The following is a 26,130-nucleotide window of genomic DNA, read 5'->3' as shown; positions in this document are numbered from 1 at the left end:
TCTTAAGGTACTGATCTGTTCTTTAACAGAGATTTGTAAAGGGTTATAAAAGGTTTACAAGAATCTTACCTCATAGTCAATCTGGTTAAGATTCTATACTCTAACCAGATAATTCTACAGATAGAATTATTTATAAGGTTTTATTTAAAATTTGGAGTTGATATTAGTAGTAGACTAATGCATTTGGCTTTCGCTCTCTTAAATAAGATTTTCATGTAATAGTAAAGAATAATGAAAGGTTTTTGTCTTTCTTAAAATTTTTGAGTCATTATTTTGGCTAAATAAATAACTTAGGGTAATTGGGAATTCTGTTTCATAATATCAAGTGCTTTGAACCTTTACCCTGTTTGGCAGGCTTCACAAAATCAAACTTCAGTTTCAAGGTTGTCTTTCCTGACCCCTAACTTTTAGATGCTAGAGAGGGCCCCTGGAGCATCCAAAAGTGAGGTAATAAGGATTGTTTGACATGTTTAGTTATGTGGGATTTCCAAACTGATGTTTAATCTTCTTTAGGTTATATTTTAGTGAACAATATCAGTATATGTTTCAAAATTGTAAAGGATGTCTAAAATTCTAATGTGTGAGTATATACTATCAATCATAATAAAGGTTATTATGTTAAGCTTTTGTAAACCACAGAAAAAATAAAATTCATCAATCATGTTTTTGACTATAACTATCCTGGATATTTTGTCATTCATAGACAATTTTTGTCTTGCTTTGATCCTTTGTAAAAGATGGTTTATAATCAGCTATAGGACTTGGACAGGAGCTCTTAAATACAAGTTTCTGTTATCTTTGGAGATTGTGAGATGGGAATAGAGGGAAACATATGAGACTCACAAAGAGCTGAAATGCTCATGGATATCAAGCAGAACAAGAGTTAACTGATCGACCGAACTAATGGAAAACTGAAGTAATCTTTTAACTTTTTACTTAAAATGTTGCTGATCCTTGTTTTGTTTTCACAATCAAGGAAACTTATTTTGAGCTATTTACAGCCTTTGATAATTGAGTAAGTTATGCTCCTATGAACAAAATTTGGAGCATATTTGTTTCTTTCTGCCTGCCTTCTCCAGAATTTGGAAACTATTTGTGAGTATTTTTAACTTACGGCAATATAGTTACTTGCATCAGTGCAATAAGAATCCATTTTCTGATTTGCTGTTGCATTCGGCTTGCCAATATTTTATTGAAGATTTTTGCATCTATGTTCATCATGGATATTGGCCTGAAGTTTTCTTTTCTTGTTGAGTCTCTGCCGGGTTTTGGTATCAGAATGATGTTGGTCTCGTAAAATGATTTGGGAAGGATTCCCTCTTTTTGGATTGTTTGAAATAGTTTTAGAAGGAATGGTACCAGCTCCTCTTTGTGTGTCTGGTAGAATTCGGCTGTGAACCCGTCTGGACCTGGGCTTTTTTTGTGTGGTAGGCTCTTAATTGCTGCCTCGACTTCTGACCTTGTTATTGGTCTATTCATAGTTTCAGCTTCCTCCTGGTTTAGGCTTGGGAGGATGCAGGAGTCCAGGAATTTATCCATTTCTTCAAGGTTTACTAGTTTATGTGCATAGAGTTGTTTGTAATATTCTCTGATGATGGTTTGAATTTCTGTGGCATCTGTGGTGATTTCCCCTTTATCATTTTTTATTGCATCTATTTGGTTGTTCTCTCTTTTCTTTTTAATCAATCTGGCTAGGATTCATCCCGGGGATGCAAGGCTGGTTCAACATACGCAAGTCTATCAACGTAATTCACCACATAAACAGAACCAAAAACAAAAACCACATGATTAACTCAATTGACGCAGAGAAGGCATTTGACAAAATTCAACAGCCCTTTATGCTAAAAACCCTCAATAAACTCGGTATCAATGGAATGTATCTCAAAGTAATAAAAGCTATTTATGACAAACCAACAGCCAATATCATACTGAATGGGCAAAAACTGGAAGCATTCCCTTTGAAATCTGGCACTAGACAAGGATGCCCTCTTTCACCACTCCTATTCAATATAGTTCTGGAAGTTCTAGCCAGAGCAATCAGGCAAGAAAAAGAAATAAAGGGTATTCAAATAGGAAAGGAGGAAGCCAAATTGTCTCTATTTGCAGACGACATGATAGTATACCTAGAAGACCCCATCACCTCAGCCCAAAAACTCCTGAAACTGATAAGCAACTTCAGCAAAGTCTCAGGATATAAAATCAATGTGCAAAAATCACAAGCATTCGTCTACACCAATAACAGACTTGAAGAAAGCCAAATCAAGAACGAACTGCCATTCACAATTGCTACAAAAAGAATAAAATACCTTGGAATACAACTCACAAGGAACGTAAGGGACCTCTTTAAGGAGAACTACAAACCACTGCTCAACGAAATCAGAGAGGACACAAACAGATTGAGAAACATTCCATGTTCATGGTTAGGAAGAATTAACATCATGAAAATGGCTATACTGCCCAAAGTAATTTACAGAATCAATGCTATCCCCATCAAGCTACCATTGACTTTCTTCACAGAACTGGAAAAAACCACCATGAACTTCATATGGAACAAAAAGAGAGCTCGCATAGCCAAGTAAATTCTAAGCAAAAAGAACACAGCGGAGGGCATCACACTACCGGATTTCAAACTATACTACAAGGCTACAGTAATCAAAACAGCATGGTACTGGTACCAAAACAGAGATATAGACCAATGGAACAAAACAGAGGCACCGGAGGCAACACAACATATCTACAACTATACAATCTTTGATAAACCTGACAAAAACAAGCAAGGGGGAAAGGATTCCCTGTTTAACAAATGGTGTTGGGAAAACTGGCTAGCCATGTGCAGAAAGCAGAAACTGGACCCCTTCCTGACACCTTACACTAAAATTAACTCCAGATGGATTAAAGACTTAAACATAAGACCTGGCACCATAAAAACCCTAGAAGGAAATCTAGGCAAAACTATCCAGGACATAGGAGTAGGCAAGGACTTCATGAACAAAACACCAAAAGCATTGGCAACAAAAGCCAAAATAGACAAATGGGACCTAATGAAACTCCACAGCTTCTGCATGGCAAAAGAAACAGTCACTAGAGTGGATCGGCAACCAACAGAATGGGAAAAAATTTTTGCAGTTTACCCATCTGACAAAGGGCTGATATCCAGAATTTACAAAGAACTCAAACGGATTTACAGGAAAAAAACAAACAAGCCCATTCAAAAGTGGGCAAAGGATATGAACAGACACTTTACGAAAGAAGACATATATGAGGCCAACAATCAAATGAAAAAATGCTCATCGTCACTGGTCATCAGAGAGATGCAAATCAAAACCACATTGAGATACCATCTCACGCCAGTTAGAATGGCGATCATTAAAAAATCTGGAGACAACAGATGCTGGAGAGGATGCGGAGAAAAAGGAACACTTTTACACTGTTGGTGGGAATGTAAATTAGTTCAACCATTGTGGAAGACAGTGTGGCGATTCCTCAAGGCCTTAGAAATAGAAATTCCATTTGACCCAGCAATCCCATTACTGGGTATATATCCAAAAGACTATAAATCGTTCTACTATAAGGACACATGTACACGAATGTTCATTGCAGCACTGTTTACAATAGCAAAGACCTGGAATCAACCAAAATGCCCATTGACAATAGACTGGATTGGAAAAATGTGGCACATATACACCGTGGAATATTATGCAGCAATCAGAAATGATGAGTTTGTGTCGTTTGTAGGGACATGGATGAATCTGGAGAACGTCATCCTCAGCAAACTGACACAAGAACAGAAAATTAAACACCGCATATTCTCACTCATAGGCGGGTGATGAAAACTGAGAACACATGGACACAGAAAGGGGAGTACTAAACACTGGGGTCTATTGCGGGGAAAAGGGGAGGGCCAGTGGGAGGGGGAGGTGGGGAGGGATAGCCTGGGGAGAAATGCCAAATGTGGGTGAAGGGGAGAAGGAAAGAAAAGCACACTGCCATGTGTGTTCCTACGCAACTGTCTTACATGCTCTGCTCATGTACCCCAAAACGTAAAATCCAATAAAAAATTAAAAAAAAAAAAAAAAAAAGAATCCATTTTCTTTCTGCAATAGGTCACAATTGGAGAAACTGGTTGTTTTACCAAGGCTTTGATTGGAAGGATGTGCTTCCCTGTAAGAAATCAAGCTTGACTTGCAGAACCAATAAAAGCTCTTTAGGAACTCTGGCATCATTCTTTATCTACACAATCACCTGTGGTGAGTAAAGAATGTCACTTTCCAACAGGCCCAGGAGCCCTATGTTCTGAGGACCTGAAGAAGAGAGGAATTTGCCCAACTCATAAGTATTTCAGAGTACAAACCCATGGCTGAACTAGGCTTTAAAAGGTCTTATCTGAGATTCCTTGTAGGACAGAGTTCTATCAAAGCCAATTTAAATGCCTATGTAAAATATAACTATTCTTGCTGCACTTTATGCAGATAATCAAGCCAAGTATAAGACTGGTGTTTATTTTACAAAGAACTCAGTCCAATCATGATTTATTTTTGCCAAAAATGAGGACTGGAGACAGAAAAGTTATGTTTCCAAACTTATACACTTGTGATTCCATTCCAATCTCATCAGTTGTTTTTAAGTTTTTGCCTACATTTTAGACTAACCCTGCTTATTCCTGTGAACCAACCAGTGATATCTAGCTCTAGCTCAGAAGAAACAAAAGGGCTGGGTAATGTAAAAATCTAGATCATTATTTTAATTCTGGACAATTATCCTGCAAATCCTGCCAAGTGATAGAAATAAATAGGATGCCCATAACCTGGAGGTTTCTTTGTTTGGGAAAATAAGACCAAGGGAGCTAACCAAAGCCAAGCCTCATATACCCAAATCGTAGCAGGGATAACTATGTCCACAGTTATTTGGGCATGTTAGCAGTCTCAGAATTGTTCAACTGTACTTATTCCCCAGTTTCATTTTGATTTGTGTCTTCTGATAACCCAAATTATTTCTTCTTACTAAAAGGCCATCGAACTTCAAATGGCAATGCAAATAAAACCATGCATGGATGTGCCATTCTTCTAGTGACCCTTAAACAGATCTCAGGAGGAGCTCTAACTGTCACTTTTCCAAAAACAGAACTCCCTGTCAGCAGGAAGCAGTTTAGAATGGTCATTGTCTACTTTCCCCAACAGCAATTGGGGTCTCCACTCCTGAAGTAGGAAATGAAAGTAGTTAGCTAGCTTTCTTTAGGCAGACAGTAAGGAAACAGTGCCTAGAGAACCTCTGACCAGCCCTACAAGTGCTTCCACCAGATGTTTTGTGCAGATAAGGGAACTTGCATTGGGGGCTTGCCTCAGCATGGCTGCAGTGGACTAACTGGATAGCGTGGAGCCACCTGGAATTCACATCTTACACAAATAGGGAACCCAGCCCCATTAGCTTGGATATATAGAAGCCTTTGTATTCAACCGAAAATGGGGGAAACTGAGAACCTGCTTTCAGAATCCCTCTCTCTTTGCTAAGAGCTTTCCTTTTGCTTAATAAATTCTACTCTGCTCATTCTTTGGGTATCTGTGTGCCTAGTTCTTCCTAGTCATGAAACAAGAATCCAGTCTTAGCTGAGCTAAGGAGCAAAAAGTCCTGCATCAGTATTGCGAATTTTGCTTTTATTAATTTCAAGAGTGAATAATCAGTGAGTCTTCATACAAACAATTGTTGAAAATTTACCTTTTTAATTAAGTGTAATTTTTAAACCATGAAATTATTATGGAAAAGTATTGCTATATATACAACCACTTTTAGTTTGTTGTATCTGAAAGACATTTCAAATCCTGTCATTGAAGAAATTTAGGACTAAAGTTATCCAATTTGAAGGAAACTACAGAACATGTTAAACTATTTTGTACTAACATCTATGGGCATACCACCCTGAGTACATGCAATCTCATCTGATCTCAGAAGTTAAACAGGGTTAGTCCTGGTTAATATTTAAATGGGAGAAACTTTGTACTCCTAAGCCTGAGATACTAAATAATTTTAAACATTAGCTAATAAGAAAACATCAATATTATTTCTTCATTAAAATTTTTTGATTACGAGTCAGCCTACATTCCTAAAAAAGTACTAAATCATAAATACTTGTTTTGGATTTCTATAAAAAATAAACATAAATTGAGAGAAACTGAATCACAATGAAGAGATAATGAACCTGTTCACAATGAACAAAGTTCAATATAAGTAAGAGGCCATAATCTTTCAGCTCTTCTTAAAGTCAGTAATATCAGAGTGGTTTTGCTTTTACTGTAACTGAGCAGCATACGACTGAAAAAATGCCTATCCCATTATTCTAATCTGAACTCCACATAAAGTAGATGGGATGTAAATTTAAACAAGAGACTGTGCTGGAAATGAACCTCCATGGCAATGATAGCTTTGTAGGCTTTTTGAAGAGTTTGAGGAGCTTTCGAGAAAATCTGCCATTTTTTCTTTCCTATTTTTGTAAACTCATTCTCTGATTAGTTACTACTAACCATTCAGATTGGAACATTGGGTGTCACAGTCAAATGTTACAAATATGTCCAACTGCCATAGTAGCTCCTGAGGAGATTTAGGTGACAAATGGGAAAACAGAACAGAATCATAATGAGGATATATTTTAGAGACTGAGAACTTCACTTTTGGAATCAGATTACCTCGGTTTGAAGCCTACTTCTATCATTTACTATCTGACCTGACCTAAGCAAGTTGCTTCCTCTCTCTAATGTCTCCTCTATGAAATGCAGATGATAATAATAGCACTATCTCATAGCCCTGTCATATAGATTAAAATTGATAATCCACTAAACCATTCACCACTGAGCCTGGCACATATTAATTACTCAATCAATGTCAGAAATTATTAAAGTTACCATAATTCTACTTTCATGACAATAATATACTTACATGAATCCTAAATCTTGGGAATCTATTTTGGCTCTAACGTTCTACAAAGACTTAAAGATTATATGGCCTTTTTAATATTCAGAAATTTCTTTGTGACCTAAGCCATTTTGTGATTAAATCTGAACTAATTTTCTTAAGTACTTTCCTTAATAGAGCTATAGAAAAATTCTACATGTGGATGAATAGTATATTTTTTCTCATCTGTTCTGCAGATTTAAATCTTCTGGCTCGTTAAGGTCCCTTCATACATCTTATTTTCTCATTATCTCAAAATGGGTTTCCACTGAATTCACCAGACATTTCTCTTAGCAATAAAGGCCAACTGATAGAACAATGTGGTCACAGTTGGACCAATACTAAGTTTAAAGGAAATGTAAACTATCGTTACTTTCATAATATGGCTGTGTAGCATTTATTAAATTAGCATGTGTAAATGCGATATACTGTTACGTAGTGTTTTTCCAAGTAATTTATAATGTCTTGAGTATCTATACAAGATATTATATTTCTTTTTTTCTAGAATCTACCCATCACCCGATGTGGACTCTGTGTGTGTGTGTGTGTGTGTGTGTGTGTGTGTGTGTGAAGAGGAGGGGTGTGTGCATGTGTGTGGTTAATGCTGTTAGTTTGAATTCCTATCTTCATCTCTGCAATGGGCCACTGTTGTTAGGTTCTCTTGCTTTACAGGCTTGTTTCTCCCACTACATTTTTCTGGTGTGACTGTCAGTCAAGAGGTTATACTTCTTCCACCACAAGGATGAACATAGGGCCCAAGTTGGTCAATGAGAGTCGTCTTTTTCTGGGAATAATATGGACACTGGAAGAGAGAAGGTCCTTCTCCCCAAATTACTAACTGTGAGCACTGGGTGAGAGAGGAGAGTTTGAGGAACTTTCTGCTATTAGGTGGGGAGTGCAATCAACACAGAAGAAAGGGAGAGACTGCCACAAGTTATACAAAAATGAATGTAGCCTGCCCCAGAGCAGATCTTTCTCTGTACCTTTCAGTCATTTGGCCCAATAAACTTCCCTTTTCTTTTGATTTTTTGCTTAAAGTGGTTTGAGTTGGATTTCTGTTACTTGCATTCTGTTACAGTATTGACCGAAACAGTCTCATATGGCTGGCCAATAAAGATTTGAAATCCACAGTCCCACCTTCATAAACTATTCTGATACTCTCATTCAGGAAGAGTGGTCAAATACAAAACTTGTCAAAGCTGAACATGACAACAAAATGATACATTTAATCCTAAAAATTAGCACAACATCTAAACTAAACTAGCCTCAAGAATAACAAAATCATAGAAGAGTGTAAAATTGTGGTTCACTTTTATTAAAATGGGGCAAATATAGCCAATAATTTGATCTTCAATTGAGAAGTGCAATTGCTTGGTAAAAGGAGACCTTACCTTTGTTCTCCGCCCAACTTTTCTTACAATTCATTGTTAACTCTTCACCACTCCATTGAAATTTGGTAGAAACGGCCAGCCAAGGGCTTGCCTCCCTGAGGTGTACACTACTGCACATCAGCCTGTACTGGCTGGACTGTAGTGAAGGAAAAAAACACACACACATCTTCTGAGAATTATATTCTCTTTTCTCCAAATAAATAAAGAAGGTCAGATGAAATATGGCATAATGAAATATGACATGATGCATTTCAGAAGATTAATAAGGTCAAAGAGGTCTATGGATCCCAAATAACAGAAAGAACTGGAGGCTTGCCTAACAAAAGGTTTCAGAAGGAAGGCGTTTTGCTTTGGAGATTTTTGACTGCAGACTTAATCTTGCCTTATTCAACCCAATACCCTCAGTGGTTTATTTTTGAATCTTTTACAATGCTACTGTATGTCACATAATTATACTAGGCACTAATCATACAAACACCTCATGCTTCATGCATTCTTTGGTACATAGAGATTCCCACATGTGTTTCACTTCAGATTTTTATTCTTTATCTTGGAAAATTCTCAGCTCCAAAACTCACTTAAGAGTTTATATTCTCCAAACACTAACCCAAACTCCCAATGCAGGTAAAGTTTCCTCTCTTAGCACCGTCTGCACACTCTGTGTTTACCCATAGAAAAATACTTTACATTGCATGATAATGCCAAGGTACTGTACTTGTCTGTCTTCTTCAAGATTCAGAGGCAGAGATTTGCCTTTAAACTCTGAATTCCCAGCACCTGGCACTGCATGTGTATATATTACATATTGATGTACATTATGTATCATATATAATATACATATTGATATATATTATATATAATACACATAATATGTGTGTATTATATAGACATATGTAGTATATACAATACATATATAATATATTATATATATACATAATATGTAATATATTGTATATAATATATAGTGTATATATAATATAATATATAATGTATATCAATAAATGCTTTTGAATGACTAAACAAACACTCAAATGAACAACAAACAAATGAATGAATGAATGAATGAATGATCACATAGTCCCTACATTGAAGGTCACTCTAGCTGAGGAGGCCAATAACTAATCACCTAATTCTAATTTAATGTAAGAGAGATAAGATTCAAGTGGTGAGACAGAACAACATCTATGCTTTTTTCTCTTGATGACTGCTCTACTGTTTGTGCACTGAAGAGTGTTTAAATTTATTGTTGAATAATCTATAAACAAAATCTTGACTTCTTTTAAAGAAAATTACAAGTCTATTATGTGAATAAAATAAGCAAGAACATTTGATTAAGAAAATACTGCTGTCTGTCTACAGCAGATATGTTGGAAATTTCCTGACAAGGAGACTCTCCAGGCAGGCCTAAAAAAGAAATAAAAAAGACAAGTAAAGTGTTTTAGTTATTAACAAGTTGTTTGTGGTGACTAGAGGACAACTGATGTTAAAACTAGTGAATATGGAAAATCAAAGATAGCTGTAATTTCGAAATTTCACAAAAACAAAATAAAATATATAATCCTAAAATTGAGTTATTGAAGAGCTCTGCTGTCAAGTGGTTAAATAAAATTTCAAGAGGCTATGCCTGTAGGAGGAAGTTCTTGATATTTGGTCTCTACGTTGTTTGGTTTGACATGTGGATGATTGGAAGGTTTGCTACTGAGAGCTAAAGGGGGCGCATACAAAGAAGATAAAGCATTGCTACTGATGCCTTTTTTCCCAGTTTGTGGTCACAGCTTTTATTCAGTCCCTTATTATTTCTAGCAAGGACCATAGCAACTTAAGTGTTTTACCTGCCTCCAGAATTTCCTTCCATTCATTGTATTTTTTACAGTGTAAAAAAAAAGTGAACTTATATAAAATATGATCAAAATTATGATATTCCAGCACTTCGAAAAAGTCTTTCACCTGTATTATACCACTCCAATTGGGGTGCTTTGGAAAGTAGGAGGGGGACACTCCATAATTTGTGGAAAGTATAAGAAGCTTTATGAAAACTCTGGAGTTTTTTAGTGGGCTTCATGGTCACTGAGTGGTAAGTAGTCATCTTAGTCCATTTGGGCGGCTAAAATAAAATACTTAGCAAGTTGGTAGCTTACAAACAAGAGAAATGTATTGTCCACAGTTCTGGAGGCTGTAAAGTCCAAGATCAAGTTGCCAGCCCATTTAGTGCCTGGTTGAGGGCCTGCTTCCTTGTTCATAGATAACCTTCATTGTAACTTCACAGTGCAGAAGGGGGCCAAAGAGCTCTCTGGGGCCTCTTTTATAAGAACACTAATCCCATTCATGACAGCACCATACTCATGACCTATTCTCAAAGGTCCCACCTCCAAATGCCATCACCCTGGTGATTATGTTTCAACATGTAAATTTTGATGGAGATACAAATATTAGGTCTATAGCAATATTTAAAACATTGTTAAAACATTATTATGTTACAAAGCTAAATGTGAAAGTCAGAGGGCTTTTAAAGATAAAGCATGAGACCAGAAAAACATGCAAAGCTTCTGATGGAAGCTGTTGCATTTTACTCAGACTCCCAAGACATTTATGTGAAAAGGTATAAAAGGATTATTTTGAAGGCAAATTGTTCAGACTACCCTCTCACTGGCTGAGAAGGCCACTTGTTCTAAAAAGACATGGGCTTTAATGCCTTCATAACTTTGTTATTATGTTTTTTTTTCTACCTGGAATTCTTATCCCTTCCCTTGGCTAACTCTTCCATCAATTTATGCACTCTTTTATTCAGCAAATATTTGATGAACTCCATTCTGCCAGGGTTCTACTAGGCCCTCATGATGTAGGGATAAAGAGATCCTTCAGAGATGGTGAGGAGAGCAGGGGGATCATATAGGAATATTAATAAACATAATAATGATCTGACATTTCTCATTACGTACTTAGTAGTATGATGAACACTTTCCACATTTCTATTTAATTCTTATATCAACTATGATAAATAAGTTTTCCCAGTCCTGAAATTTGCCTTAATGTCACACAATAAATGCTGCTTGCATTCATGACCTACAATAAATAACTGAAATAAAACACAATCCAGTTTGACTCTGATTTATGCTCTTGAAATTTACTGACTATGCAGTTTGATGTAACCTTCTAGATCTGGCTTAAGTGTTTAATCCTGTCTCTTTTTCCTCCCTGTAAATTCTTCCCTTATGGAATAATAACTTTCTCCCTAATATTCTTTATTATCATGTATTTCATTATTGATATTTATATATATATGTTTCCTGTCCCACTACCTGGGAAAGCCCCTAGAGCAGGTGCTTCTCAGATCTATGTGTGTATCACGCTCTTCTGGCACAGTGGATCTGCTGAACATGGCAGGATAGAGTAGCCTCTGTGGTGGACCAAGCACATCTAAAACTTGCTGGGATCACACACAGCTGCCCACAGGCCTTAAGATGTGTTTTGTTTGACCTAAAAAAGTTCAAAGCATTTTTTAGTTTGTCAAATTTAAGAAATAAAGAAGTTTTCTTAAATTCTGCATTTCCAGCTTATCTTTTAAAATGGAAAGATTTGCAAACATTCATTGATTGGTCAAGTATTTCTGCCTAACCACAATTAGCTAGAGCTGTGTATCAGCTGTCTGCTTGAGATGAGGCCTGCAGTCCACAGTTCACCACAGTCCCCACTGCCATGCTGTGCTTCTCTTTGAATTTGATTCCCTTATGCGCTTTCAGGGCCCTGACCCTAATATTTCCAACTTTTCTTCTGTCTTCTCTTAAGTCTCTTGATTTCTATATATTCATATAATGGTCGGAATCTACAAATAATAGAACTTTTAAAGTAAAAACAGATGAAAGGAAAATACAAAGGGATGTTAATGCAATGTGCATAACAGTAAACTGTTACTAAATGTAAGTTAAGTGAAATGCCGAGAATAGAAAGCCTCATTACTACATAAATATTAAAATACATAGAAAAGAAGCTCTCAAGAATGGCATGTGTAAGTTCTCATCTCAAATAAATATAGACGGCACAGGTCTATTTATAACTTGCTCATGGTCTTTTCATAGCTGTTTCAGCTCACATGTAAGAGGTTATCTGGAACGGTACTATAGTGTTGTTTGTAGCGATTACAATTACAGAAAAACTTCGTTAATTCAAAAACTTCAATGCTTGGGATAGAGAATGGGGGCAAGCTTGGCTTTATATTGTAGAGAGTTTATGCAACGATTTGCTAAGCAAATATACTGAGTAAATTGTTCATAAAAGAATTGCTTGCTTGACTAATTTTAGAGTCATGAATTCCCAGCAATGTAAGTGCATTGTAAGCAAAAGCTAGGTACTGCTTAGATTGGTATATTGGTATAATAAGTAGAAATCATTTCTATCTACTCTCTGAAGCAGTATTCCTGCTAGACATAGCTTTTTATACTAGTTCAAGTTGCAGTATTTATTTGAAAACAATAAGATATTGTTTCAATAAAATGTGTAGTTTCACTGACTTTTCATCATCTCAGACAGCTCTTTTCCCCAGGTTAATTGACTTAGGTCTGACTCTTTTTAGTAGAGTAAGTGCAAAAAGGATACCATGGTTCAGAGAAAATCCTAATTAGTCCCCTAAGCTTCAATAGACACATCCATTACATTAAAAAAACCATGCGATAATAATATGAGAGTTGACAGCCAAACAGTAAGTGTCCAAACATGATGAATAGCAGGTTAACTACCTCTACAAATGTAGGAGCAACCATGTCATTAGCCCAGTTTTGCTTAGTCTTGTAATAGACAAAATCATAGTATATAGCTTTATTAATCTGTTATATTAAAGAGTTGCTCAACATCTCAAGATAAATAGGAGTACAAATAAATGTCTTACCTCTACGGATAATCATTTATAAGAAAAATAATATGTTTTATGGTGCAGAAAACAGCCTGTAAAACAGTTGAAATTAATAAGAAAATTGTGTCCTACCTGGGTCACTTTCTCAGTCACATTGTGTGTTCGATCTTTAACCTTGGGTGCAATAATGGTTTTATCTGAAGAAGGAGGAGATGAATTCTTTTTCTCAGTCTTGACATCTGAAAAATTCAGAGTGAGCTGTGGAATCTTGTTAATGGTGCTGTATTTGTTGAGGTTTGAATCCGATGTGGATCCCAGGAGGCTTGACTTGATATGATTAAAGGGCCCTTAAAAAAAAGGAAAGTATTTGTAAGAGTAATATAAGAAGATGTAGAAGAACGAGACAGTTCTCAACGCCCTGCTAATGATTCATGACCAATATGATCCTGATTTGAGTGTGCTAAATGCAGCCAGCTTATACCTGGACATGGAGCTTAGGGTCACCTTGGGTCACGTGGAGTGGCATGTGACTATCTGAGAATAAGACTGGGTTCTAGTTGTGCACCCAGAGAGTAAATGGCAGTAAATAAGCTGTTAATTAGCTTATTTCATTAAAGGTTGGAATAAAAGAAAAAACTACACTCTGTGTTATTGGTCAAATTCTACCTTTAAAGTTGTTTAAAAATTTCATTTTGTAATTTGAGGATTATTTGAGGAAGGACTTAGCTATGGTTAAAGTCACATTGCCCATGAAATTTCCCAAATGGGCTGTTTACCCTGCTCCAATCTGTATTACTCCCCTCTCTGTGTTACTGAGGAGTGACAAGCCATCTAGGTTCTTCATGTTTCCACTACCTATATGAGATTCTCCATAGAGCTTCTAAAAGAGTTAAACCCAGATAAAGGAATTACAGACAAAGCTGGGGAGGGTGAAAGGCCATTTTTGTGTGCATGTGTGTACTCTATTAAAAATTCTAGGATCATATGTGGAATTTTTAGATCGTTTTTTTTCTTTCACTTATATTTAAGACTTGACCACTTTCTGAGAAAAATAAAAGATGCTATAAAAACCACACAAGAAGAATGCTCTGGCAAACATAACTTACAATAGAAGTGACCACAGTTAGGTAATAGGGCATGTCTGGAGCTGATGGTATCTAGTCACTTCTTGAAATTTTTCTTACAAAGATAATTTGGCAAAGTGGCAGGACTCCTGGTTTCCTTGTTGAGGGAGTAGACTGACTTCCTATATCTTTCTTTGGGATGACTCTGTTGTCTGTTGCTTATTGAGAATAAGGAAATTTTCTGAGAAGTATCTTGTGTAATGAGCAATATTACATATGCTGTTATTTAGCTCTTAAAAATTAACATCAGGGAGAATTTTATAAAAATCATGAGCTCCCTATTTTTGTGCCCCAGGAAGTGGTTAAAACATACAAACTGGATCAATAAACTTGTTAGGCAGCATATTTTGCCTTATGTTATTTTTTTCTTTGTTCAAAATGAAGTGAAACTATTTTCAGGATTGAAGTGTGTTTTAAGCATCAAGCAAGGTATAAATGCTTTAAAACTAGACTTAAAGAATTTGCCTTTTGGACAACAATCAATCAACTCAGGTCAGATATAATACTAAAAAAGCAATGCCCATCATTTTGTTTATAGTCACTATGGGGGAAAATCACACTATACTTGTTTATTAATGTTTACACTTTTTTATTATAAAAGTTTAAAGTAATATTAAGAAATTTTCATGTATTTAACAAATACTATGTTGCTTGAGTTACATTTCTGTTGACTCTCTGAGTCTTATCGATAATAATGACCAAGTCCATCTAGAAGAAAAATGTTATGAGCTCTCCAGGCATTTATTGCCTCATATGTTCTCATTTACATATAGAACCTTACTCTCTTATCTATTTATACAAAGATAGAAATAAAAGCTAATGCAATAAATTAATCTAGGCTTCAGATAGTTCTTTGACAGAAACTCCATTCTTCAGGTCTTTTTAGAGGCCTCCAGCCCACATCACTAATTTATTTTATTGTAATGCATACCAGGATAGTGTTTCCCTTTCTGCAACATTCTACAGTTGAGTTCTAGGTTTTATATCTTAATATTTATAATTTGTAAATTATGCTAAGATTTTAGGTTTCTTAGATATTGTCTTTTCACTGACTTTAATATAATATTTTCACTCTTTAGGTTATTTAACTAATAGGGATACTATTAAGAGATTATAGGTAACAGAGCTCAAATATATAGTTAAATTGTATTCAAAACCCAAGCTCATCTTTCCATTCTCTTTCTGCATCATCCTTCTCTATGCTGCATTTCCATAGTAAATTGTCCACAGAGTTGCTTAAAATTTGGGCTAAAATCATGGATCATCGATGTTATCACAGATTCTATGATGTTGATAGAAAGACACCGTGTGTACTTTAATTGCCCTTGCGACCAGTTCCAATAAACTCCACTGAATGGGCTGCACTTATATAAGCGTGTGATTTCAACTGTGGTAGTATGTCACTCTAGGGGAGATTCATGGGGGCATTTTTAGTCATGACAATTACGAAAGGATTTCAGTGTCACAATTCTCCTGCCTTAAAGAATTGCCTTACATGTCTCAACGGCGTTCATGTAGGTGAAAAGCCTGTTTATTCATAAATTGAGCTTTAAAATGAACTACTTCACATATAAATACCACAATGTACTTTTTACATGAGGCTAATATAAATTGAAATTTCTAGAGCTACAACTTCTGCATAGAGGTAAGAATATATATTGTTTTGTTCAGAACATTATCAGAATCGTTCACCATTTTGGAAAATTATGCCACTTTGAGCTACATTCCTTATGGCATTTGAGTGGCCAATATAAAATTTCAGAGTTTAGATTACAATCTGTGTTTGGATCTGTCATTTGTAAATATGTAAGCTAAGAGATTTGAGTCTTCTTTATCAGTGTTGGAACCAAATATTATTAAATTTGCAGAGAATTACCAAAATCACACTAATAAAATTTCCTTCAAAAATATTTCATATAAATATCCTCCTACATATGTAAAATGATATGGAACAATGAAAAGAAAACTATGTCTTAAAAAGACACACTTTTTAAAGATTATTTATTTGTCTTTGGGTTGCCTGTTGGTTTTCAATCTCATTCACAAAACTCCCTGGAGATCTGCCACAACTTCTCTATGTCTTAATTGCCATTTCATTTTCCATTCTATCTTCTGTTTCTCATTACATAACAAAACATGTTTACAGAATCCTTTTTATGTATTACAGGATGAACATATGTCCTGACATCTAGTGGGATTTCTTTCTCCTGTGCAATTCACTACTATTGCATTATATCACATAATGTATCATTTTTAACACTACTATTAAAAGCAAGAGCTAGATCATTTGTGAGAATACCATGCTTCATTATTTTCTCTTTAGTTTGTATTGGTATATTAATCATAATTCAATTTTAGTTACTTCCCATTTTGAAAAATTCATATATAAATAAGTGATACAGTTCTTGACTTCATTGGTGGTTTTGTTTATGCTGCCCATCCATACTCCTGCTGTACCATTTTATCTGGTACTTGTATGAATGTTTTCTCATGTACTCATTGCTTTTAAAACCACATTTTCTTCATATGTCTGATTATTGCATTATGTTTTCTAGTGTAGTTATATTTGAACACTAACATATTGAAATAAATATTTTATTATAAACTGCTTTTCTTTTATTTCTCCCATATATTACAGTTAGGGAATCATGTTGGTATTTTAGAACTAGGTTAAATTATCTTAGAGTTCCATTTCAGGATAGCAAAATAGTATAACAAAATATTTGTAGAGATAAGGAGACATTGAATCTGATATGACTGAGAAACTGGTTGATAAAATGTCATACTCAGATTTGGCCTCAGAATTTGCAACTTCATTACATTCACTACTTGAGGTTCTCTTATTTGCTGGTGAAAGAACCTTCTAAACTGGTTCTCTTTTTTTTTTTTTTTTTGGCTTAGTCTTAAAGAGTTAATCCAGATTTTCTTTTAATATACATTTTAATTAATTCAGCAAAACTTAAAATATTACTTAAAATAACTTGTGCATGCTACTTAGAAAAGGCATTTAAAGTTTATTTAATGCTGTATAAAAAAGATAATTATGCTTCTTTCTACTGATTTTAAAGCAGATGTTTAAATGAAGAAGTCTTCTAGAGTCTGCAAGATAATCAGTGTCGGCTTAGGTTCCTCTAAGCCCATCTAAATGCAAATAAAAAAAAATTCAACATTTTAATTAAGGTATGTATTAACAATATCCCTATTTCACCAATTGTAAACCTAAGCAGACAGAATATGAGGCCAAAAAAGAATAAGAATAAAGGACCACAATACATGGTTTCCTACCTCCTAAGTCTATATTCAGAGAGGCCTTGGTTGAGGATTTAAAGGTGAAAGGCAGCCTCACTGAGAGTGATCATGAACAGATGGGATTTAGGATTCTAATAAAAGAAAGGAGAATAACCTGAAAAACAAAGTAAATAAATTTAAAGGAAATGAATGGGCAGAAATAGAGGGAAGTAAGAGATTCAGTAGAAAGTAATGTAAAATTTAGGCACATAGAGGAGGACTTGATGTTCTTAAGAGAAGCATTTACAAGATGGATGACCAGATTATATTTTTCAATATATTAGGAGAAAGTGGAAAACAGGTGACCAAGTAGACTAAACCAACAGCTAAATAGTGCTATAATATATTTCAAGTGTCTGATTAAACATAAGGTAGGCCAGTTTCCAGCTACAAAGAAATACCTACATTTAGAAATAAAGCTAGAAGTTAAAGCCACAACTGGGAAGAATTTTAGATTAAAAATATTTAAAATTTGTATGAGGAGGCTATTTAAATTTATCATGAGTTATGAGATGCTAATGGGGAATATATTGTTCTTTTAGATGGTGCTGGAAATATAGCAAAGAGCATCTGATAGATTTAAAAAAAAATAATCCTGCTTAAAAAAGTCATTTTTGGGGGCCAAATGTGATTGGAAAGAAGGAAACCAAACAAAGGTTGTTTTAAAATCATCAGGTATTTGTACAATTTTTCATAGGCCACTGAATTTATTTTTAGCTAAAGTTTAATAAAACTCAAATTGCTGAAGTGACTTAACATGAAGGAAGATGCAAATGCGGTGCTTAATAATTAAACTTTGTAAAGAAACACTGTCAGTAAGTATAAGGAAACTAGTTTACCACTTAGATACATAAGAGGCAATCATCAAATTACTTTTCTTCACATTGTCTGTTTCAATGCATGACATTATTTGCAGGAGAAAACTATTTTCATGGAAAATCAATTTGCAAATTCTTATCAAACGAGAAGACACTGGGTAATGGTCCATATAGCCTATAAGAAACAAGTTGCATTAGATTAATTTATTTCGTTTATGAATCAAATAGGCTAGAGAGGAGGTAAAAGCTGTAACAAACCTTGAAAATAGTTTTACTTCCGAGTCATATGACAGATTCATAGATAAACTGGAAATGGAACACTTCAGTGTCAGAGGGAAGCTGGGTTACTTGAGATAACAAGGAGGTGGAAGCATTAAAGGGACAAAATTGTATCATGACTTATTTATGAAGTACAGAAAGTGATGCAGATTTTTATTGATGACTTGGAAAGCAAAATAGACAAAAGCCACTATGTTTGAGGTAAAAATTAGTATATGAATGATGGAGGTAGGATTAGATACCTCTCTCACATATTAGAGAAATTGTGAAAAAATTGTAATACATATATATGTATACACAGAATGTGCAATTTATTTGAAATTACTTTTCCACTCTTTGACAATGGGTTAGACTTTTAATGAAGAACTTTGAAGTATTAGCTTAAGGAGTATGAATGCTAAGGAAATTTATTAAAGGGAAACAAAACAGATCCTAAGAAAGAAGATGAAGTGAAAATTAGCTTTAGAAATAAGATTGAGTACCAATTTGCTGTCTTTTTACTGTGATATTTCATCAGGATTAGTAGTAGTCAGCTATTATCTCTGTCCAGTAGAAATAGATGCAGCGGAAAAAATACATATCAGAAAGGAGGATTTAGGTTACCTCTTTGTGTAACAGGCACTAACACGGACATCCCAAGAAAGTTAAAGAATGGCCTCCTCCGGAGATAAATGTACCACCTGCGTAAGGGATTTAGACATCACCCCACCTGACATGAATAAACCAGATAATCTTGAAGACATTACCAACACATTCCTAAATTATTTATTTTATTATGGTAAATAAATGTTTTTTGGTTGAATTAGATATTAAAATAATTATGATTTTGCATTTTGTACACAAAGCAGTGTAGAAACCTGCATTTTTTTAAGTCTTATATTTAGATCTGATATAGAAGCCAAGTCAAAAAATTTAAATTCATGCTTAATGTAGGGTCCTGTAAGTAATTAGCAGTAGTAATGGCCTTGTGAAACATTTCGAGGCAGACACTTAAACATTGTTAGTAGTTTTTAAAACCAGAGCTTGAAAAATGTAATGTAGACTTTGGAGTGAATGTTTACATTAAATTTTATTGTTTGCAAATGTTTTCTCCTATATGGGAATATAACTTCTTATGTATTAATATATGAAAACTTTCTACGATAGTTTAGAGATTTGTAATGCCAAATTCTGGCTTTGATGATTCTACCATATACTTTAAATCATGATTGTAAAATCGATGTGCAATCTGAAGTCTATGTAATAAATAAAGAATATCTGTATTCAAATACTACTTCTGTTGAAAATGAGAGAGTTGAGAAAAAAGGATTGGAGAGTAAATGAATTATTTTGACACTAAAATTATTATGACACTAAAATGAAATAACTGTATATATATATATATATATATATATATATATATATATATATATATATATATAACACATATGTGAACTAGTAGTTGGAAAAGTAAAACAACTCCAATTTTCTATTTATTGAAAAAAAGTAGATTCATTTATCTCTACATGCAAAAATCATCTGAAAATTAATTAATGCCTACTAATTTACTGTTAACATTGAATCCTAAACCCAGTTGGCAAGAGCTATCTGTATCCTGCTTCCTGAGGTTACGTTCTGAATTATATCAAAGCAAAACACCACACACAGTTGACACTAATTTGCTCAATTTTAGAAATCACAGTGGACAGGCCAAAAAAAAAAAGAATGACGTCGGTGAAATCCCATTTCACTATTAGGGTCAACCTCCATAGACCTTTTTTAAAGTGCTTACAAAATAAAATTGGGGTGGGTTTTGGGGAGATACTGCCATAATTTCCCTGATTTTTAAATTTCCCTAGGCTGCTGACCAAACATCTTTGTTTCCTAGTACCATTAATACATAACCATCACCAACTCTGATTTATTTTAGGGAAGCAATTGAGAAATCAATATACAAAATTTCACAGCAGTCAGTGTACCAGCGACATAAAGGAGAGAGTGGCCAAAACAGTGAATTCTAAATCATGACGGTTACTGGTGGAGACTTGTTCATGCAACACACATGCACAAAATAAGTCACTGTCACCATTTGCACACCCACAGCAGCATGCATGGCCTTTGCTGAAAGACCAAGCCCCAACGGTTTTCAATTTGATGATAATCATATGGTTATTATATTTTGTCATCCTTGTATCTACTATGATATAGTAGAAAACAGAAGTGAATTTAAATTTTTAGCTCAATCCAAATTTATCCAGAGTATTCCCAGTTAAACATAACCCTATGGTAGTTGTAGGTCATGCCAGTGGTTTCAGACTAATGTAGAACACAGTTAAAAATGATTAAAATATAATAGAGAAAAATAGAAAATGACTATCATGCATGTATAGTTTACTACTACAGTAAGCTTAAAACCATACCCCCTGCCATCCAGGAACGTGAAACTAGTTTTAAGGAAACAAAAGAGGAACAAGTGAAGTGATGCTGTCTTGGAGTACTTGGCTTATTTTATTTAATCTTGCACGCAAAATTTTTGTTTTCCTGAAATAGGCTTTTGTGCCTCTGACACACTGGAATATATTTTGCTCGATATTTGTTTATTTCTAAATGATTTAAGTATTTAGGAAGTATTTGTTGTCAACCTAGGCTTATAATTCTTGCAGGCAAAAGGAGCTCATAATCATTTTGGTGACACAGCAGAGAAGTAACAATGTCTCTAGCAAAATCAAGCCATGATGTCTCCACCAGGCACCCCGACTAGCTAATAGGCAGCATGAAGGTGTTGCATTGGACAGGGCATACAGCAGGCAAGTTAACATGCCAAGTAAAGGGGCACGTTGAGCATCAGATGGTGAAAATTGAGTCTGTACATTACCTTTGACATTGCGACCATTGTCTGTTTTGAGCACATAAGGATAAAAAAAGAGAAATATAAAAAGAAGACTAAAATTATATTATATACACTGAATTACCTGTAAAAAAACAATCAGAGAAATCAGAATATGATGGAAAATTTCTCTTCAATTGAAATTAACACTGTGTACTATTCAACTAAGTAACATGCATATTCTAAAAATATCTGTCATAATATACATTCTTATTTAAATATGTGAAGCATTTATCTCAATTTAAATGGATTCTAAAGCACAGATTTTATAATTATGACAGTTTAGAAATAGACTTCCCCAGCTGTCTAAAGTTGTGACAAAAACTTTCAACCTTGTCAACAGCGAATTTGAGTGTCTCCTCTACTGTTACTTAGGATATGCTCAAAGGAAGACTTCACATTATGCATTTTAAGTACTTTTCTGCATATAATTTAACCTAGTATGTTAATAAGGAAAATGTTTCTAAGATAACAGTTTCCTTTTCTTTTTTTATTTTGAGATGGAGTTTTGCTCTTGTTGCCCAGGTTGGTGTGCAATGGTGTGACTTCAGCTCACTGCCACCTCCACCTCCTGGGTAAGTGATTCTCCTGCCTCAGCCTCCTGAGTAGCTGGGACTACAGGCATGCACCACCACTCCCAGCTAATTTTGTATTTTTAGTAGAGACGGGGTTTCTCCATGTTGGTCAGGCTGGTCCTCGAACTCCCAACCTCAGGTGATCTGCCCACCTCTGCCTCTCAGAGTGCTGGGCTTACAGACGTGAGCCTAATTTAGAATATTAATGGCTTTGTGAAAAATCTTAGAGGCAGACACTTAAACATTGTTAATAGTTTTCAAAACCAGAGCTTGAAAAGTGTAATGAAGACTTTGGAGTGAATATTTACATTAAATTTTATTAAACTTGCAAATGTTTTCTCCAATTTGGGGATATAACTTAAGTATTAATATGTGAAAACTTTCTACAATGGTTTAGAGATTTGTAATGTCAAATTCTGACTTTGATGATTCTACCATATACTTTAAATTGCGCCCTGCCAACAGTTTCCTTTTCTCTCCCTTCTTTCCCTTCCTTCCCTCCCCCACCTCCCTCCCTCCCTCCTTCCCTCCCTCCCTCCCTCCCTTCCTTCCTTCCTTCCTTCCTTTTTTCCCTTAGGGACAAGGTCTGGCTATATCTCTCTGGATAAACAAACTCCTGGGTTCAAGAATCCTCATGCCTCAGGCTCCTTAGTAGCTGGGACTACAACAACATCACTCTGCCTGACTCCACTGTGCCTGGCTCCAACTTATATTATTAATCACAATTTTATTAACTTCCCTCCTCCAAACGTTCTTCGATGTATATTTTAAAAACAACAAATATAGATCAAAGAGTCATTCTTAGGCAACAATAATTGCAAGAAGTAAATGAAAGATTAGACTGTTTAGAAAAATATAAACATTTTTATTTATGTTGTCACAATGAATTCAGTATAATAAGTAGAATTTTAAAAATTTTATTTATAATAAAATGGGCTCTTAATATCTGAGATAAATATTTTCATGTTTATTTTGAGATCAACAATCTAAATGTTGCATACTTGCTACTAACAAAATATGCATTACTAGCTATGAAACACACAAGCTTAAAATAAATGTCACTGTCATATCAAAACCATTCATATATATCCAAGAAAAATCTGTTCAGCATTTTGTTGGTATGTATGCTAACACTGTGCCCATTTAAAATCTTGGGATATATCATAATAATTTCAAAGCTTACAAATGAAGTAGTTCTAAGAGTGTGGTATATCGCATTGCTAGTTGATATTGCATTGGATAAAGACATGCAAATAAAATTGTGGCCTTAGATGACAACTCCCTTTCTTCTTTGAGAGAATCACAAAAAAACAAGCAGAGATAGTGGAAGAGATCTTGATTACCCAGAATGAATGTGTCTATAAGAAAGCTGGGTCCAAAAACCATTAGTAAAGTATCAACTGCTTGCAAGTAGTTATAAATTATAATTGTATTCATTAAACCTGAAAATTATATGTAAAGATTTACCAATCCCAAGAAAACTAACAAAACATTACATTATATAGTTATTACTGCTTTGACCTTCCAAGGCAGAGTGTGTCTTGTGCACCTAGTTGAGATCTGCTTGTTATTCCTCCATGACAATGTAAGTACAGCAATTGGAGTAAATATGTAGAAACTTTGGTAGCAGTTTGACAGAGTAATTTTATGACTGATTGATCTAATAAGAAAAAACTTGGCATTTATATTTTATGTCTTTTTTAATATTTCATTTTTCTAGTAGTAGTATTTTTTTTTTTTTTTTTTTGAGATGAAGTTTCGCTCTTGTTACCCAGGCTGGAGTGCAATGGCGTGATCTCGGCTCACCGCAACCTCTGCCTCCTGGGTTCAGGCAATTCTCCTGCCTCAGACTCCTGAGAAGCTGGGATTACAGGCATGTGCCACCATGCCCAGCTAATTTTTTGTATTTTTAATAGAGATGGGGTTTCACCATGTTGACCAGGATGGTCTCGATCTCTTGACCTTGTGATCCACCCGCCTTGGCCTCCCAAAGTGCTGGGATTACAGGCATGAGCCACCGCGCCCGGCCCCCTAGTAGTATATTTTTATTGCATTCACAAATCACAAGTCAGTGATGAGTTAGGTAACAAAATTCTGGTTCTTTATCAAACATGATTTGAAAAGTATGGTTCTAAGGTACTTGATAATGTGGATTAAATGACAGGATAAGGTAAAATATTATGCATTAGTATATCTGCAAAATAGTTAAAGTTCTGTGCAGATAGCCTGTACAGGAGAACTTGTTTTTATTTGAATGAGGAGACCACAATCTGAATTTGAAATCTTGTGCATGATTTCACCTGTTACCTGTTAATCAGTTACATGAATTCATAAAACTATAAACAGTTCTAAAAGTTTTCCATCTTTCCTTATCAATGGCTCAATTTCTAAAATATATGAAATTATAAAGTCTTAAGAAGTGTAGTTTCTTTTTTGCTGATCAGTGATTTTGTAGCTAAAATCCCTCTAAAGATTGCTCTAAAATTTGCTCTAAAATACAGTCTGAATTTATCAATCTATAGTCACATGTTGACTATAGCATAATCTGTAAGAAAGTAATACATTTTCTGAAGATAGCTTACTTTGGGTGAGGGAGAAAAATCGAGGATGATCTTAGCACCAAATGTATGTATAGTACCTGTACTGAGAAATCCAAAAATATTAAATCATTCTTTCTCATAATTGTATCAGTAACTGTGCACTAAATGGAGAGCATATAAATTGAAAACAATGAAGTTAAGTCATGAAATATAATCTAAACTACTCAGCACCATTGTCCAACACAGGCTCTCTGTACAATGCACTAATTATGTATCAGTTTGATTTTCAAATTTATTGTTTTTTGATTTTATTATACTACTGTTATAAGTCAGGATCTCTCTAGGGAATATCTAAAAAGGCAATTTCTGAAAAGTCAGTATGATTGCTAAAAGTGACTACACTAACTAAACTAGCTTAAATATATGCTGATCATTTGAATTACCACATTGAATTTATCATTGCTGTTCAGCCACAGGATTCACTGATCAAAGATCAAATTCTAGTGGTTTCATTCTGTCAGAAGATATTGAGCCTGTCATTTCTAAATGGAATAGGGCCTTCGATGATTATCTAATTTGGGAATTAGCCTTGTATTTTCATTTTTCCCTCTCTTTGGCCCACATATTGAAATGGATATGCTAATTTGCTCTTGTATCTGTTTCTGAGATATTGATTTGTCTTTCTTTGAACTTTTTCCTGCCAACTCTTTCTTTCACCTCGTCTGTTTTCTCTACTTCATGGTACCCTTCAGATAGAGATTCTCTGCATGATTTACTCCTAAAACCTCAGTTTAGCTTCAGAGTATGATGGAGCAGGTAACTCATTGTTTTCTGATCTGCATGATTTTGAAACAAAATTCATGAGCACAGTCCTTACAATGTCACATGGTCTTCTCAATGTTACGCCAATAGTTATTGAGTAACTGCCATGAAGTAGACAATTGTGCCAGATACTAAGGCTGCAGAGCTCACTATGCCAGAGTGCCTATGCTGGAGGAGCTCACAGCAACATAATTGTTTGCTTACATATCTGACAAGAATGACAGACATATAATATACAATAAATACAAAATGTAATCCATGCTGCACTATATGTAAGTATTGGTTTGCACACTCGAGTGTGAAATGATTTAATTCTTCTGGTTTGGGAAGGGGAAAATGGGTTCCTGCCAGTGAGTAGTAGTGTAAGGAAAGACAGACTGGGGAAGAGTATTCCAGGCATAACAAAGTAGTGAAGCAGGAAAACACATGTTACATTTTTTGGAAAAGGCAAATTATTGCTGTGCAGTTGTAGAATAGAATATGTAGTAGGGAAGGGAGTCTTTCTGGGGCTAGAAATGAGGCTGGAAAAATAAGTGCGATAAGCTGACAAAGTGCCTAATACCCCATACTAAGAATTAATGTTTTAAAGACAAAACTAGCAGCAGCCTGGATAGCAGGTCTCTCAAGAATTCAAATCTA

At 34.9% G+C, this 26,130-nt stretch overlaps 1 protein-coding gene across 6 annotated transcripts in view; it reads right to left on the bottom strand.

Moving 5' to 3' along the window:
- KCNH7 (potassium voltage-gated channel subfamily H member 7) overlaps positions 1 to 26,130 on the bottom strand; it is a 508,532-nt gene that overhangs the window by 132,273 nt on the left and 350,129 nt on the right. For 4 of the 6 annotated variants that reach the window (XM_035304671.3, XM_035304674.3, XM_035304672.3 and 1 more), the window contains exons 5-6: positions 21,543 to 21,563; positions 13,312 to 13,526 (exon numbers count right to left, since the gene is read on the bottom strand). In XM_035304671.3, the coding sequence (XP_035160562.1) occupies positions 13,312 to 13,526; positions 21,543 to 21,563 (236 nt within the window). The remainder of the gene's footprint in view (positions 1 to 13,311; positions 13,527 to 21,542; positions 21,564 to 26,130) is intronic. The other 2 variants (XM_035304673.3, XM_078327527.1) reach the window with 1 other exon arrangement.

This window comes from Callithrix jacchus, chromosome 6 (genome assembly GCF_049354715.1).
Source record: "Callithrix jacchus isolate 240 chromosome 6, calJac240_pri, whole genome shotgun sequence".
Classification (NCBI taxonomy): domain Eukaryota; kingdom Metazoa; phylum Chordata; class Mammalia; order Primates; family Cebidae; genus Callithrix; species Callithrix jacchus.
This window is presented reverse-complemented; position numbering and strand designations above follow the sequence as displayed.